The sequence below is a fragment of the Corvus kubaryi genome, unplaced genomic scaffold, assembly GCF_017639235.1.
Source record: "Corvus kubaryi isolate FWS band 111438036 unplaced genomic scaffold, C.kubaryi_AGA036_p1.0 37397, whole genome shotgun sequence".
NCBI lineage: Eukaryota > Metazoa > Chordata > Aves > Passeriformes > Corvidae > Corvus > Corvus kubaryi.
This window is the reverse complement of record NW_024581136.1, coordinates 10406153-10423016: the sequence shown is the minus strand read 5'-3', so window position 1 is coordinate 10423016 and position 16864 is coordinate 10406153. Positions and strand designations below refer to the sequence as shown.

At 46.0% G+C, this 16864-nt stretch overlaps 1 protein-coding gene across 6 annotated transcripts in view; it reads left to right on the top strand.

The window, feature by feature from the left end:
- Positions 1 to 16864, top strand: part of LOC121670984 (interleukin 1 receptor accessory protein) — a 50313-nt gene that overhangs the window by 21080 nt on the left and 12369 nt on the right. For 3 of the 6 annotated variants that reach the window (XM_042042049.1, XM_042042050.1, XM_042042053.1), the window contains exons 3-9: positions 7665 to 7986; positions 8729 to 8921; positions 10644 to 10809; positions 11736 to 11807; positions 12966 to 13095; positions 14009 to 14157; positions 16707 to 16856. In XM_042042049.1, the coding sequence (XP_041897983.1) occupies positions 7665 to 7986; positions 8729 to 8921; positions 10644 to 10809; positions 11736 to 11807; positions 12966 to 13095; positions 14009 to 14157; positions 16707 to 16856 (1182 nt within the window). Of the gene's footprint in view, positions 1 to 7664; positions 7987 to 8728; positions 8922 to 10643; positions 10810 to 11735; positions 11808 to 12965; positions 13096 to 14008; positions 14158 to 16005; positions 16682 to 16706; positions 16857 to 16864 lie in introns of those variants that run through there. The other 3 variants (XM_042042051.1, XM_042042052.1, XM_042042054.1) reach the window with 2 other exon arrangements.

Here is a 16864-nt window from a genome sequence, read left to right as displayed (position 1 = left end):
ATAACTATATGGCTCTTACTCTACTGATGGGGTTCCAGTGGCTTTATTTTCATTATGATTTGTGACAGCCCCAGAAGCTGAGAAGCTTATTTTAGTGTGTAAAGTCAAAAGAAAAATAGATTAAACTGTATTATTGTTTTCTAAAGAGACTAAATCCCTCCCCCACCATCATCTCCTGGGATTTCCTGACTTCCTCCTACTCTTCCAATCTCAGCTTCTTGCTGTCCTAATTTAGGACATGATTTTATAACCATCCATACCTATCTGTGAGCTACTGTGGCTGTAGAAGTTTATGGTGCTTGGGGGCACGAAGTCATTTGACACTGAGGGTGTTAAAAGGTGCGCAGCCCTGGAGTGGATGGAGATAAAACCCGTGGTGCAGAGCTGACCTGGATGCAGACGTGTCTCCGCAGCCGCCGGCCTCCCTCCACACCAGCCAGAGCTGTGCCCGCTGAGGAGATAAAACCTCTTGTCTGCTTCTTGTCAGCTGAGGAAATGGGTTGTGAGGGGTGAGCTCTGTGCCGGCGTCATCGTGGTGTGCCCTATCTGCATTGAAGTGTGTGCAGGAAAGCAGCCCTTTTTGGGTGTGTTGCTGCTATGGTATTGAACAGTCACTTTGCTCCTCTGTGTGTGTCACGTAGGGCATCAGGGAGCTGTCATGTCCCCTTCCAGAGCCATAGTCGTGCTCTCACTGTGAGACGTTCTGTGGCACCCAGGTGACTCTGCCGGACTCTTGGACCCTTACAGTGCATTTTACCGCCTGCGGAGTTTTTTCAGTTACCATCCTCGGGCAGCTGCTGCAGCATCTTTGTAATGCAGACGTCCCTGTGGGATGGACAGGGAAGAATTGCTGACTGTATTTTAAAGCAGGCAACAGAGCACCTGGCTAAGTGCAGTAGCTGGGCTGCAGGTATTAGCTAAGCAAGCCTGTTGGCAGAGCCAGGAGTTCAGCCTGGACCTTGTCAAGTCCCAGCATGATGTCCCAGGCACACAGAAGAGCCCCTGCCAGCTTGAGCACAGCTCAGCATGATGCTAATCAGGTAAGCCCCCTTTTCATGCTGCCTCTCCGACAGATGACTTTTGCAATGGGGTGTTCAATTTCCTGTATCTCTCCTCTTCCTATGCTGCTCTGCTTTGCTTCACGCAACAATTTTCTCAATGAAGCGGGATGGAAAGTAGCTGTTTGCTCTTCTTATCCTTCAGGGAAGCAGTTCATGCCCCTACCTTTATCGTTTGGATCTCAAATTTAAAGAAAGCCTCCAGGAAAATATGTCAAGCTTGCTAGAGAAATCTGAATATAATTTTTTTTTTTTTTTTTGGCCCAGTTGCTGGAGGTAACCAAAATACTCTGTGCCACATGCAGTAAACAGCTTTATGCACAGATAGAGAGTGAAGTCACAAAGCTTACTGTGGAGGAGTTCTGAGAGACACAAATAACAACTACCCCATGTTACAGGCTGTGCTTGATGAGATAAGGAGATTCAGAGTCAGAAGCTCTGGGCTCCATTATGAAATCATGGTTTTTTGGATGTCTTGCTTTGGCTGCTTCCCCCAAAGTCAACAGTTTATGCAGTCAGCTTGCTTGTTTTTCATGACTTCGGCAGAGACAGGTTGTCACACCTGTTTAAATTAGACATTCGGGGCCTAAAGTTAATCAGCCACAATGCACAAGTGCTTTTTGAAACTGAGCCATTTTGCAACAGGAAGTCATTTTCCTTCTCCTTTTCTCAGCTGTCCTACCTATTTAAATGATAAAAGCACTTGGGAAGAGAGAGAGACTCCATCCTAGTGTGCAGCATCCAGATGAGCTGCTTCTGGGGGGGCATCACAGCTCAGTGGCAACACAGGATGAATATGATGAGACTTGGGAGAAGTGTAAAACCATGTCACCAGTGTCATCCCAGCAGAACTGCATGGATGAGGCTGGGCTGTGTAGGAAGTTTGTGCCAGGACCACTTCCACCTCCTTGCTCTGCTGGAGAGGCTGTGGGAGGAAGGCAGTGAGGTTATGAGAGGCCTCTTTGGATGCGTTTCCACTGGAAGGCAGATTATAATTTTCTGCAGAGTTGGCACAGCTTCTAGGCTGAGCCTCCAAGGCAGCACTGAGCTACAACCAGTTTTGAGGAGTTCTGTGACCACCGTCACTGCTGCAGAAGTAGTGAGAGCAAATGGTGAGAGCCAGCTGATCTTGGCTGGGTCTAACCCAACTCCTGCATCATTCCCACCCATCTCGGTGTGTTTGGGTCTGTGTCTCTTCTCCCAGTTAAGGGCAGAGCTTCTCATTTGTTTTGTTCCATGCTTCTCTCCCTTTGCCATGCTGTATGGTCAGATGGGATACTACTGAGCAGAGAACACAGCCAGGGAGCAGGGGGTGGTCTCCTGCAGGGTGGAAAGGAAGGATGCAGACTCAGTGGGGAGAGTGGGTGCTCCTGGCACCAGTGTAAATGGGAGACGCACCCACGCGTGGTGCTGGGCACAGCTGGTGCCTCCTGTGCTCACAGCACAGCTCTTGCATTTGGCCCGGCTTCCTCTGCTTCCATCTAACTGACTGAGCGTGAAAGATGGTGGTGAGGAAAATTTTTTTAAGGTAGTAATGATTAATTCTTGCTTAATTGCTTTGCATGATCAGCTTTTTCTGCCTTATTGATGCTGATTCGTGCACCATGATAACGGGCTGGCCTTGCTGTTCCCCCCGGGTAGAGGCTGACTCATACCAGCTTTGCTTTAAGGTAATGCAGCAGGGCCAGATGAAGAAAGTAGGAAGCTGTTGAGATATGGCTTGGCAGCCCCAAAAAACCAACTGTGTCCTGGTTCACAGCAAAAGATGTGTGGCCAGGAGGTCAAGGGAGGTGATTCTGCCCCTCTACTCTGGTGAGACCCCACCTGCAGTGGTATGTTCAACTCTGGGGTCCCCAACATACAAGGGACATGAATCAGTAGGAGTGAGTCCAGAGGAGGTCATGAAGTTGATCAGAGAGACCTGGAGCACCTCTCCTATGAAGACAGGCTGAGAGAGTTGGGGCTGCTCAGCCTGGAAAAGAAAAGGCTCTGAGGAGACCTTAGAGCCCTTCCAGTACAGAAAGAGGCTACAGGAAAGCTGGAGAAGGACTTTCCACAAGGGCACGTCATGATGGGACAAGGGAGAATGACCTTTAGCTTAGGGAGGGTGGGTTTAGATTTGATATTAGGAAGAAATTCTTTGCTGTAAGGGTGGTGAGGATACCCAGAAAAGTTGTGGATGCCCTATCCCTGGAAGTGTTCAAGGCCAGGTAAGATGGGTCTTTCAGCAACATGGTCTAGAGGGAGATGTCTGTGCACCCACACCAGGGGTGTTGGAACTGGGTGATTTTTAAGGTTCCTTCCAACCCAAATCATCCTATGATAGTACAGCCCCATCTGATGCCTCAGCTGAAGTGGTGTGAAGGGCAGGGATCATTCAGCTGGCAGCACTGATGGCTTCGTGTCCTGCTGCCACTGCACGGTCCCAGTCTGTATGCAAGGCAGGCCCCTGAAGGCACATGAAATCAAGGTGGGCATCCTTATCCTCACACTTCTGCCCTGCCTGAAGTTTCTCTTCCAGTTCTGATTGTTTCCTTCTACCATGCTGCCTCCCTCTAGCCTATATGATCCTCACTCCTTTTCCTAAGCAGGGCTGTGTGAAGAGGACCATTTCTTGCCTTTTTCCTGCAGTGTCTGTCCTGGGTAGGTATTATGGGTCATAGACTGCCTCACTGTGTAGTTGCAGAGCATTCAGCGGTAAGAGGGGTCAAGGCATCTGCAGTGCTCCTGATTGGTACTGAGAACAAGGTGGCTTCTTTCCAAATAATTTTGTAGAGGCATTTCTAGGAAGCTGCATTTGTGGGATGGTGTATTTTTAGAGAATTTTACTGTGTCCCTCAGGTGTGTGTGTAGTGCTCCATTTGCTGCAGCACAGAAAAGACGGAGTTGGATATAGCTCCATTTCCTCACTAGTTTCCATTTGTTAGCAAACCTTTGGAGTCACAGCATGAATGCTGATCCCACTTGATTTAATCAGGAGCTGCTCTTAACTCCAGCAGCTGGTTTGTGTGGGAAACATTTCAAGAGAGAAGAAACTCGCTTCTGAGGCTTAGCCAGTGAAAACAAGTGTGAGTTGCTGCAAATGAGCACAGCACCATAGAAGTTAGTACTGTTTCTCACAATTAGAGCTGGATCCTTGCATCTTCTCTCTGCAGTGCTCCTTCAAATATTGTTACTGGAATCAGGATATATCAATGTGTGTGTATATATTTTTTTTTTTTTCCACAGTGGAACTGCTTTATGCCAGTGAAGGGTCAGTCATGCCATATATATTTTTTTTCACAGTGGAACTGCTTTATGCCAGTGAAGGGTTAGTCATGCCATTTTTTTTCAGGCCATCTCCAGTTTAGACTGACATACAAGTAAGTGGCATGCTGATGTTAGCAGCAAGTAGGGTCTGAGTATCCATAGAGCTTAAAATAGTGGAAGGAGCACAAAACGTTGTGGGGAACTGTTGGACGCAAATAAAATTATAATGTGAGTATCCCCTCTACTTTATGCATGTGTGTGGACATGTTGCCCCATCTGCTGGGGTCTGCTGCGGAAGTGCCACCACAGCAAGGTTGCTGTTGTCACAGGGAGAAGAGCACTGTCACAGCTGAGGAGGAAGAGGCTCACAAAGGTGTATGTGAGGGGTGCCCTGCAGTTCTCACACATTTTATCAGGCAGAGCCCGGCTATCTCGGGCGTGAAACACCCCAAAATGTAGAAATAGCAGTATAACTGTCAGCATGGCACAGGGGGGAGGGAAGCTGTGCAAAGCACCACTGTCCTCGCTGTTTTATGTGTTAAGGACATCTTGCTGCAGTCTGTGGTGTTCCTGCCATCTCTGCTGAGTGATGGGTCATGGCATTGGCCCCTGAGCCCGCGGAGTCATGCTGGGTGGCTTTGCCCTGGCAGCCAGGAGGAGTCCTTGCCTTGGGAGGGAGGCACAGCCTGGGATCTCTCACTGCACGGCTGCTCCTGTGCTCTGGGTGCAGATGTTCATGACCAGCAGTTATGTGCTGTGTCTGGGGTTCAGCTCAGAGCCTGCAGCACCCCAGGGCAGGGCACATGTGGGGAGCCTTAGCACCACCCGTTTGCTGTGACAGTGTCCCTGAAGCCAGGCCAACTCTGAGACAAACTCTCCAGGTACAGCACTTACAGTAAAACTGCAACAGGCCCCTCTTCCAAAGCCAAGAAGACAAGGTCTGGGCATTGTTCTAGAGAAATGTAGGAAGAAAAAGAATAAAATAGTTGTATTTATTTTCAATAACTCATTCAGGTTGAACGGGTAAGTAGTTTTACAGTGCTGATTTATGGGCTGTTGCAAAATGCAAGAGCTGCTCATGATTGCAAATTTCATTGATTTTGACTCCAAGAATTTCAGTACAGTAATGTTTTATATAGTTTTCTCCTCTCCCCACTCCTGCCATTTGAAGTAATAACAATGATTTGCCTTTATGCAGCCCAAGAGCAGACACAAGTCAGGTGGTGGGAAGAGAACCTGGGCATCCTGATTTACAGACCCAGGTCTGCTCCTTTCAGAGGGGAAGCCTTTCTTTACAGAAAAAATGCCCTGTCTCCATGAGCAAAACCACTACAGCAACAATCCATGCTTTCTCATGCAGTTAGCAGGCAGTCTCTGCAGGCTCATTTGTCTTATTACCACTCTAAGGACACTTGACCATGCCTAATCCATGGCCCCACCAGCATAAAGCAGCGTGCTGGTTCCAGTTGGCCCTGATCGTGGTGCTGATGGGTCGTTATGCCCCTTCCCATGGTGTAAGGCTTCCAACAGTGGTTTGGTCTTTCAAAATGAGCCTTGGCTCTGGCTGTGGTAGCAGCCATGGTGTGTGATGCTGTGCACTTTTGAAAGATCTATATGTTTTTAGATGATGAGCACTCTCCAGCTATTTGGGTTTGGGGTTCCTATGAACAAATGCTTGTGTTCTGGGTAGCTTCACTGCCTCTTCCTAGCCCAATTCGTTCTCTTCCTGCAGAAGTAGCACTCCGTCATATGGGTGTTTGGCATACTGCAGGAGGAGCAGTGCAGCTTGCATTTGCATTTATGTGTAAACCCGCCAGAAAACATTTCTATTCTTACTGGCCCAGATTCCTCCTGCCCATGACTAACCATTGCTGAGCCACAGGAGTTAGCATCATTGCCTTTAAGTGCTGCAGGCCTGTCTTCTCAAAGGTTTATCTCTGCTTTTTTTTAATTAAGTATGAATTTGGGGGCAAGCTACATCCCGCTGTCTATTTAGGGAAGAATAAATGCCAGAAATCCTGCTTTGGGCATGTGAAGTCAGTTCAGAAGAATTCAGAAGAATTGGTCTCAAAGAGCATATTGTATTCTACTTCTCTCAGTCTGAGTTCTTCTAGTATGTGCAAATGTGAGAGGCTTTGCAGTGTTGTCTCTGGTGAGCCTGTGTGTGATGTGCTGAGACACTGCTCCCAAGGACTGCTGCAGGCAGCACACCCCTCTCCTGTTTGACTCATTTCGGGTTCTCAGACGTCAGGCTGCCCTAGCAAATGCCTCCCAGCAGCTACAAGAGAGGGACTGGGAAGTGTGCCATGCTGTGCTCTGCCTCGTCAGTGTGGGGAGACAGGAGGTGCAGTGACAGCAGCTCCTCCGTGTGTCTCAGTTGGCTCCAACAGTGCAGGTTGCTCTCAGGTTTGCTGACACCCTGGTACTGTGCTTTGCTTGCACTGAGTCTCTGCCTGCCTGGACATCCTGATGGGTAGGAGGAATGGAGTGGAGTCCTCAGAAGAGAAATGGGTTTAGACTGTGCTTTTTGTCATGAAACTGTTTGCTAATGACAAGAATATTTTTTCTAAAAAGTAATTAGAAAAAAAAAAAGGCTCTGTACAGCTTTTTCTCTTGCTGGCCAGTTTCTATGTCAGTCCAAGTCTGCTGTGAGCCATGCTGAGCCACTGCCTGTTGTTGAACTGTGCTTGGGGTTTGCACCTGGGCACTGCCTGGGAATACAAGAGAACTTGCTGCTACCTCCTCCATACCGTCCCTTCTGCTCCTCAGCCTCCATTCCTAAACTTTGCTATCAAGAGTCTCTCTGTGTCACTTACTAGTGCTTGTGCTCATTGTGTTATCCTGGTGTGCACAGGTGTCACATGAATCCATCACAGTCCTCACTTCTGGAACCCACAGTGTAGCTTCTTCTGCCAGGGAAAGTGACCCACAGCTCTAAGGGAGGGTTGATGTTTGAGGTTTTTTTTTCTCTTCCTATTTCAGCACATCTATTTTCATCTTCCCTATCACTGTGTATGGATGCACACACACCTCTGGCATTATTGTCATCCAAATTTTATCTTCCCACATAAGACTTTTTTTGTGGTAAATTTTCTTGGAGCTCTCTAGGAAGTCTAGTTTTATGCAGGACTATCCTATTCTATTGTCCTGATGTGAGATGAATAGCTTGGCAGAAACGTAGGTGTACAAATGAAAACAGAAGTTTCCAGTTCTCTAGAAATGAACACAGTGTTCTTGCTCTGTTTTATAAAAGCCCAGTTTGCTTTCATTGAAAACACTATGGTTTTGCCTCTGATTTTAATGGGGGCAGGACCAAGGGCTGTGGGGAGCATGGGCAGAACTGTTTTCCTCCCACAGAGTTGCAACTAAGGCACCTTGTTCTTCCGGCTGCAGAGCGCTGCGATGACTGGGGTGTGGACACCATGAAGCAGATCCAGATTTATGATGGGGAACCTGCCAAGATCAAATGCCCACTTTTTGAGACCTTCTTGAAGTACAACTATAGCACAGCCCACTCTGCTGGCTTAACCCTGATCTGGTACAGGATCGCGCAGGACCGGGATCTGGAGGAGCCCATTAATTACCGTCTACCGGACAATCACATCAGTAAGGATAAAGACACCCTTTGGTTCTGGCCTGCTCTTCTCAATGACACTGGGAATTACACCTGCATGCTCAGGTAGGTTGTGGGTGCAGCTTCTGTACCTCTTCAGTGCAATCAAAGGACTTTAGTGGAGGTGGGGAAACAATTCTGTTAGCACCAGATCTTTCTGTAGGGAGACAACCATTTACATAAGCATTAATAGGAAAAGAATGTTACAATTATAAGACCGCTCAGTGCTGAGCCAATTTACATGGCAATAATGCTTGGAGCCTTGCAGACGTTAATGAGCGTGCCTCTCCTTGCTGCAAGTGTCCGTGAAAATATTATTGCTGAGCCCATGGCAAAATCCACAGGCGCTCACCATTAAGAAGTGATCTGCAAGTCTAGAGTAAAAATAGCTTCAGATGCAGGGGTAATGTTTTGACTGCACACTAATTTGGCAAAGATTCATGAGATTCAGACTTCGAGGAAATTAAAAGTGTCTAACTGTGGTGCAAAACGAACATAGCATCTGCTATGCACAAGAGCTCTTTTTGATCTTCCTCACGTTGTCTTTTGTCTGTGTCTTTGACCTTATGATCTGCTTTAGCAGCAGGGGAGTGGATGTTGCTTGTTAGTCATCTTTATAGGCTTTTCTGAGCTTGTGTGGCCACCTCTGGTGGGGTTTTCTTTCCCATTTATAAATGAGTTAACTAAGGCTGTACATACCTCATCAGCACTATGACGCTCATTATTGCAGATGTAATTTTTATTTCACTCCACTGCTGTAGGAGTAAACAAGTTTCAACTAATCAGCCCTGTTCTCATCCACCCTTAGGAACACAACCTACTGCAGCAAAGTTGCATTTCCCTTGGAGGTTGTTCCAAAAGATGAGCACTCTTGTGTGAGCCATTCCATAAAACCTCCTGAGGAGATGTTCTACTTGGAGCACGCCAATCAGAAGATCACATGTCCAGATATTGATGGGTTTTACCCTGCCAGCGTGACACCAACTGTCAAGTGGTACCTGGTAAGAAGGACGTACTTGGGCGGCGGGGGGATGCAGTGGTGTGTGTGAAAAAGCAGTGGTTGGCATGACAGTCATGGAGCTGCATTTCAGAGTCTCCCCAGTGACAATGCTGTTAATGAAGCTTTACTAATTTCAAGAGCTTTGCTTCCATTGAGTTCAAGGGTAAAACTGCTCTTGGAAAGGAACTGAGAGCTAACACTGAAGCTTTTTTGACCAGCGCGCACAAGTGAAAAATACTCCTAGGAGGGATTTAGGTGGCTCAGTTCAGTTATGGGCAGTGTGCCTGACCTGCTGTGTGAGCCTCTCAATTCCCTGTAAAGGAAACTGTCATTCATATTCCCTCTTCTTTAAAAAAACCTACCTATTAATGAAAATTGCATCCTTTCCAAAATCCTCTGAGGTCAGCAAGTGAAGTTGTACATCAGGCTCTGCAAGGACAACGGGTATCCTGTTTGACACAGTTCAGCAAACCTCTTTTCTAAAGACTGAGACATCTCTACTCCACCCTTCATACTTTTCTGATGATCAGACTGTCTCCAGCCATCCTCAGGCTCTTGCCTACAGAATTACTGCTCAATTTTATTAAATTTGATCTCACCCATTCTCTCTAGGTGGATGCCTTTAGTCAGTAGAGAATAAGAAGTCTCAGGGGATGTAAAGTCAGAGAGATATGGGAATAAATTCTTTAATAACATCCTATAAAGTGCTTTTCTATTTCTAGGTAGAACATTTTGTATAAGTGAATTTACTAATAAAGGAAGTTGTCAACAAATGTATCTGCTGATTAAAAAAAAATTTAAAAAGACCCAAAAGAAAAACCCCACCTCTAAAACTGTGCAGGAAAAACTTCCTCTTGTATCAAGAGGGGCTGTTTCACTCCAGTAGTTTAAATGCTTTACTTGTATTGTTCATTGAAATTCACATCTCGGCAATCAATTAGCAGAATGAAACAAAAAGCCCCTTGGAAGTAATTTTTCAGGCAGCAAGTCATCCCATGCCTAATAAAAATCATTAAAAATGGTATATGACCCCTGTCTTAAACTACCCCATTAGGATGTATCTGATTTGGAAATGTACCATTCAAAAATAATCTCTTAGAAAATGTGCACATCCTTGGGCTTTATGACAGTCAAGATGTTATCTGCATAACCTCTTTCTGAAAAGGGATCTCCGGCTTGGTATTTTGGCAGAGTTTTTCTGTCTCACCTGACAGAAAGAGAGGAGTTATTAAGGTTTATGTACTACTGATTCTCGTTTGCTATTTGCAAACTCTGGGGCCTCATCCTCTGCTGAATTCAGCCAGGAGAGCTTGATTAGTCCCAAAAGATGGACATCAACAGGGTACATGTCCTTTAGTTTAGTATCCATTTGTGAATATGTCATCGTTTTCTTCTTGTCACTTTTTACTTTTATTCTTCACTCTGCTGAGGTGCTCACTTTGATTGCCAAGGTACTTCTGGATCAGAGATCTCTTTTTTATAAAACTGTCTGTGTTTAAAGTGGGATAAAGCTGTTAGGGTGATCTGCTTCATCACTTCATTTTCAAGGTGAACATAGCAGTCTATATTCCAGCATGCTCAAAGTTCATGGTATTTAGGTCTGACCTACATCATGATCCCAAGTGTCATATTAACAGTTTAAAATCAGATCTTTGTAGTAGCATTTAAGCTGGTATCTGTACTTTTAAATCCCAAACTCAAGTGTTTTTCTGCCTGACTCCAGAACTGCAACTCGGTGGATAACTTCTATGAGAGATATCCCCAAGGGCCCAAGCTTGTCATTGGCATTGTCCGCAGTGCATATAAAGGGAATTACACTTGTATTGTGACATTCAAGGACCATGGAAGAACCTATAATCTCACCAGAACCATAAAGATGAAGGTGGTGGGTAAGAATGACTTTAAAATGAGTAAAATGCATGTGGATAACTGCAGAAGTGGTAAAAACAGTTGGAAGAGTTTGTTGCAGGATCCATTTGTGGTTGTATTCAATCTGCATTACCCAACTGACCTGGTGTATTTTTTCTTGCTGGGGTCAGACTTGTGTGACTGCCCAGAACATACTGCAGTAGAGGTCTCCCCCACCACCATGTCAAATACCCCAAACACAGAGAGTGGCCAGGCTCAGGCTGTTGAGGTTCAGCCCATGAGATGGCCAGGGGTACCCTCTGCTGGCATGTGAATGCATAACCTTGGCACTCCTGCTCGTGGTCTCCCGTGCCCTTTGCTTGTCATTGTTTGTGGGATTGTCACTTTATAGCCAACTTGTCTCGATCTTCTTGGAACCTCAAAGCCATTTTTGCTGGGGTTGAGACTGTTAATCAGCCAGGTAGAGCTCCAGGTACCCACTGCTTGGATGCGTCTGTCCCACACCTGCCAGGGAATTGTAGAGTTGAAAAACCTAGTGAGCTGTAGGATACATCCTGAGTTCCATGGGAACATCTGATTTAAGAGATGAAATAAATATATGTGACAGGAAATGATGTTTTTATTTTGTTTTTTAGAAGCAGCAGTAAAAAGAAACTGGTGCAGGTTATGCCTTGAGGGAAATGAGAAGGGTATGGAGCTCTTCTGATGTGAGAGGCCCAAACTAGCTTACCTAAACTTTGGAGGATCCTCAAAATCTGGATCTGGCCCTCAGTTTGGGGACTAGGATTAGATTTGTGTATGCATGGAACTCTGCAGCAGAAATGCATCAGGAGTTAGATTTGGGAATGTGCTGTGTGGTGTGAGGGCATTGGGAGTGAGGCTGCAAGGATTCCAGGTTTTCATGAAGTGTGGGTCCCCATGGGGGGCTCTCTGTTGTCTCCTGCAGGATCTCCGAACAAGGCCTTGCCACCACAGTTCACCTCTCCAAATGAGAAAGTTTTGTACGAACTGGAAGCAGGTAAAGTCCAACACTCGCAGCCTGACAGTGAGACAGGGAGACCCAGCCAGGCACGAAGCTCTCCCCTGCCCCTGCATCCCCGCTGCTTTCCCTCGCAGAGCACACGAGCTGCCATGAGTTGCCTGGTAGACAGTGTGGGATGCCAGTTCTTGATGCCAGAATAGGAGAGCACAGCTTTAAAAGTTGATTTTTTGCAAGCACAAATAAAGACAGATATTCAGGCACGGAGATACAGAGCTGCAGCTGCAGAAGCAGATGAAATGGGGACACCCAGCTGCTTAGAAGAATTCCTGTAGGACCTTGTCTCAGCCCTGGCCCTGGCTGTGGTTTGCTCCCATCCTCCCTCATTCACCCCTAGAGTGGCTTCAGCCTTCTAGCCAATTCTTGCTCATCTCTCCCTTTCTTTGGCTGATGACTTCCTAATTAATGACAGCTCTCCTTCTGCTGACCTCGCAGCACTGGGTAGTGGGGTACCACACCCTTTCCCTCACCCCTTCCCCCACACCATCAGTTTTGCCTAATAGCTTTTTGGAGCAATTCCCTATATCAAATGGATTGTGTCCCATTACATTGCTGTAATAAATGTGGTGCCAATGATGATGATTAGCACCAGAGTCTTCACTTTAAAGAACAGCTCTTTTGGCTCACAAGGTCAGATTTCATCCATAGTCCTCTGTAAGATAAAATCACTTACAGGCTGATCACAAAGATATTCACACTCCCAAGTCTGATCTTAAGCAGAAGTCAAATTCCAGAAGTATTTCCAAACAAAAATGCTTTTATGGAGCTTGATCCTTCACTTTATGGCATCTGTCCCCTGTGCAGTGGGTTTGATTAACACTGCCCAGCTTTCCAAGGATGTGGTTGGCATGGAGCATGTCCCTTTGGGTGGGTCACTTGGTGCAGTCAAGGAATTTGTAACACATTTGAGAAGGCAGGATATTTTTTTCTATTTATCTATCTGTCACAAATCATCATGTCCAGGGATGTTAAGCTGTTATTACAGTTTATGTCAGAAAGTGGATGTTGGCCTCATTCCTTCCTGCAGGGAGGCAGAGCTCAGGCTGGTTAGGTTTTGGACAGCACAAAAGTAAGCCTGGTGCTGTTCCTGCTCTGCAATACCTTTTTTCCTAGGAGATGATGGTCCTTTCTTTGCAGGTGATGACCTTATCCTGCCCTGTGAGGTTTTCTTCACATTCCTGAAGGACTCCCGGACTGAGGTGTGGTGGACCATAGATGGGAAAAACACAGATGACATCACAGACCCCAAGATAAAAGTCACACAAAGGTAACACGTAATGTGAACCTTCATTTGTATCTCTGGGTCCTGTGTGGGTATAGGCATGTGACAGTCCTAATAGAGTGTGGAGTCTCCCTGTTAATCAGAAGCCCCTGTGTTTGCACCATGCTGTGATGAGCAGCAGGAGCTCCAAGGAGGGGGCCTCCTGTGTCATATCTTATGGATTAGTTTGAGGGAGCTTTGTTAACCAGTTCTCATCATCGTTTGTTCAGGTCCTGGTAGTGATGCCAATAGGTGGTGCTGTTGTGGGACTCAGAAAACAGGGGCAGACAATGCTATTTAGAGGAGTGTTCCCAAATAGCAAAAGGGATAAAAGTGTTTCAGAAAAACAGAAGCTGAAAACAAAAATGTAATATTAAACATAGTATTGATTAGGAAGAATAGAGGTTCAATCACATAAATAACTCAAATGAGGATCAAAGTCCCGTTTGCTGGATGCTGAATTACAAGTGGAAGGCAGTCACTGCCCCAGTTGATTTGCAAACCAGTGTAGAAAAAGGAAAGGCAAAAGGAAATACTGTATCCCCATTTTGCAGATGGTCAATTCAGGCAGAGAGAGACAAAGTGACTCATCCAGGACTGCACAGAGAATGTGACGTGAGCTCTGAATCTTGAGTTCATGAGATCTTCTTGTTTATAGGCAAGAACTTCCATTTCCTCTAAAAGGCAATGTGGCACAGCTGCAATGAGAAAATTATGAGTGGTAAAATAAATATTAAGGAAAATCAGATAAAGGAATAGCTGCAGCTGTATTAAAGGCTGAAGTGTATATTGATTTATAAATATCATTTTATGTGTTTTGGACTTTTTAAAGAAAGAGGTTATATCAGGGAAAGGAATATCTGTCGCTAAAAGCTTGCTGCACTTTCACATGTGTAATGCTCTAGTTTTTCTCTTACAGTGAAATTACTAGAGATTTCGAAGACAAAACTCTGATAAGGACTCTAACAGTTGCAAAAGCCACAGCAGAGGACCTGAAGCGGAACTACACTTGCTATGCCAGGAATGCCAAAGGCGAGGAGCACAGCCAGGCTGTAGTGCGCATGAAAGGTACGGCACCTGCAGAGCAGGGCTGTGCACGGAGGGGTGCTCAGGGGGGCTCTTGCTCCTGCCTTGAGGCTTGCCCTGCAAAACAGTAAGGGAGCAAAGAATTCCATCAGGCCTTTTTGTCTCACACAGTCTGTTCTGTGGGCTCTGCTGCTTTATTGCTGTCATACTGCTCCTCTTCTTGGAGGCAAGGGAACAAAGGGCCCTTCCATAGGCAAGTGCCTGGGGAGAGAGAGGGGTGGACAGAGCTGTTGTCCTCTCCCCATCCATGTACCGCAGCTGAAGCAGAGCTGAGGGGACAGGCAGCTTGAAATTATTTCAGGTTACTTGATTGCATGATACAATAGCTAGTTGGCATCCTGCAGAAGACAGACTGCACTCGCTGGCATTGCTCAGGGAGTGAGACAGTCACACCATGATGCTCTGTGGTTTTATTCCTTGCTGTCATGATCTTGCAATCTAGATACAGCCACCTCAGCATGGATGGTACAGACTGATTCAGCTCTCTTCTGTGGGGCTTTTCCTACATCTTTTTTTCATCACAGATTTTGTTCTTGTTTCCCAGACCCACCTCCCAGTAATAAAAGCTATGTGAGGCTTTCTGATTAAGGTGGATTTTTCTGCCTCCTTATCAACCTCATCTAGAGCTTCAACACATGCTTTTACTCTAAGTCAGACCTCCCCTCTCCCACAAGAAGTGATGCCATGCCTTGCGTAGCTCACGCCAGACACCTTCTTCCCTCTACTCTGCATTACAAGCACAGGAAGGCTCATGGGAAGGCTCACTGGAAGATCTTTTTCTTCTTGGTACTTGTCCTCCTTTTTTAGTCTCATTCCTCTGAGACAAACCTTTTCTGGATTGTTAGGAAGGAACAATAGACCAAACACATAACTGAGAAAGGCTGAAACCATCTGCCAGTGTGTTCATACTCCATATGTAATTCTTCTGGGGTGATAATATTTGTACATGTAGCAGAAGTGAATCTGAAATACTCACGTTCTTTCTCTATATAACAGTGCCTAAATACTGGTTTCTAGTGAACTGATCCTCTCTCTTCCTCCCCACATCTGTTCTTGGTTAGTTGACTGGGTTTGCTCTGAGCAGACATGGTTATCCATCACTCCTTCTTCCTGCTCTTGCAGCAGCAAAATCCAAGAACCATAGAACTCTAGCAGCAGCTAGAGAACCTTAGGCTAAGCTCTCTGCAGCCCATCCCACTGTACATCCCGTGAGAGCATCAGGCATGCCAGAACCTAACCCCTCAGCACCTGCCTTCCAGTTTTTAGCAAGTGGCTCTATATGTTGGCTCTAATTCTTTCATTACATTAGGTCATGTACATTTCTTGCTTTTTCCTGGATGATGTCCCTCTCCTTCTCATGTACTTCTGCTGCTCATCACCTAATGAACATTGATAAATTCCTTCCATTTTCGATTTTGTAATTCAGTTTTATTAGAAACGTATTAAATATTGGAATGTGGTGGTGTTTCCACTCCCTTTTGTTCTTTTATTGTGCAGTTTGTCAGTGTGCACATCAACTGCCACCAACAGAGTTGCCCAGGGACACAGTTAGAAATTTTCTGTTCTTAGTACAAAGAAACAGCAGTGGTGTGACAGACAGTGTATAAGTTGGAGGGGGTCTGTGATATTCTGGCTTGATGCCCACAGGTTGTCCTGTTTGTTTGCAAGCATTTCAGTTTTTCTGTAAGGAACTCTGATTCTTCTTTCATTGTAGAAAACAGTCAGGCCATGGCTAATTATATCCTGGGTGTCAGTCTGGGACAAGCCACAAGACCTGTGTCTGTTTGATAGGGAGGGAGCATGGTAACCATTGCTTTTATTTTGATGCAGATGCTTTACCTGGATCTCTTAGAAGTCAGAGCAGTTGTGTGTGAGAAAGAAACAAGCCTGACACTGCATAAAATTCCTGGGAAGCAGGGAAGAAAGTAGATTACACACTATCTGAGAACAGGAAAGGCGTCCCGTTTTCTTTGAAGCCTGCAGACCTTGAGGAAACGAACAAACTGTCAGGCCGACGGATTTATGACAGGCCTGCAACGGGGTTGTGTGCGAAGGGCTGAGCAGAGATTCTCACACTGAGTGTATAAGTACTGTCTTAACTCTGCAATAAACAGATTCATTTTGCTCTCAGCTTGTGAGTCTCACATTCATACGCTGACTGTTGTGTTGCCCCAAGAGTTTGCTGATACTGCTGAGAAGGTCATGTTCCTCTTCTGGCTTTGGACTGTGCAGGTTTCTTCCACCAACAGGTCATTCTACCACTGGCTGCTCCCAGGGCCTCGCTCAGAGGCAGAAGTCCAGCCTGTGCTATGGATTTGCTCTGCCAGCATAACCAGACCTAATAACCCAGAATGGGGCTCCAGGGTGGCCAGCCATCATGAAAAGCCTTGGCCATCTTACCCTGAAGGGTCACCTTGGCACCTGGCTGTTCCTCTGTGGTGTTTGGCTGTGTGTGACACAAGTTTGTTCCTGCCTAGCTGAAGGCCCAACCTGTTCTTTAAACCTGACCCCCTGTTTATTTTTGTCCTCAGTTGTAGCACCCAAGTACACCGTGGAGCTGGCCTGTGGTCTGGGGGCAACCATCCTGCTTGTTGTGGTGCTCATAGTCATCTATCATGTGTATTGGCTTGAAATGGTCCTCTTCTATCGGGCTCATTTTGGGACAGATGAAACCATTCTAGGTAAGGAT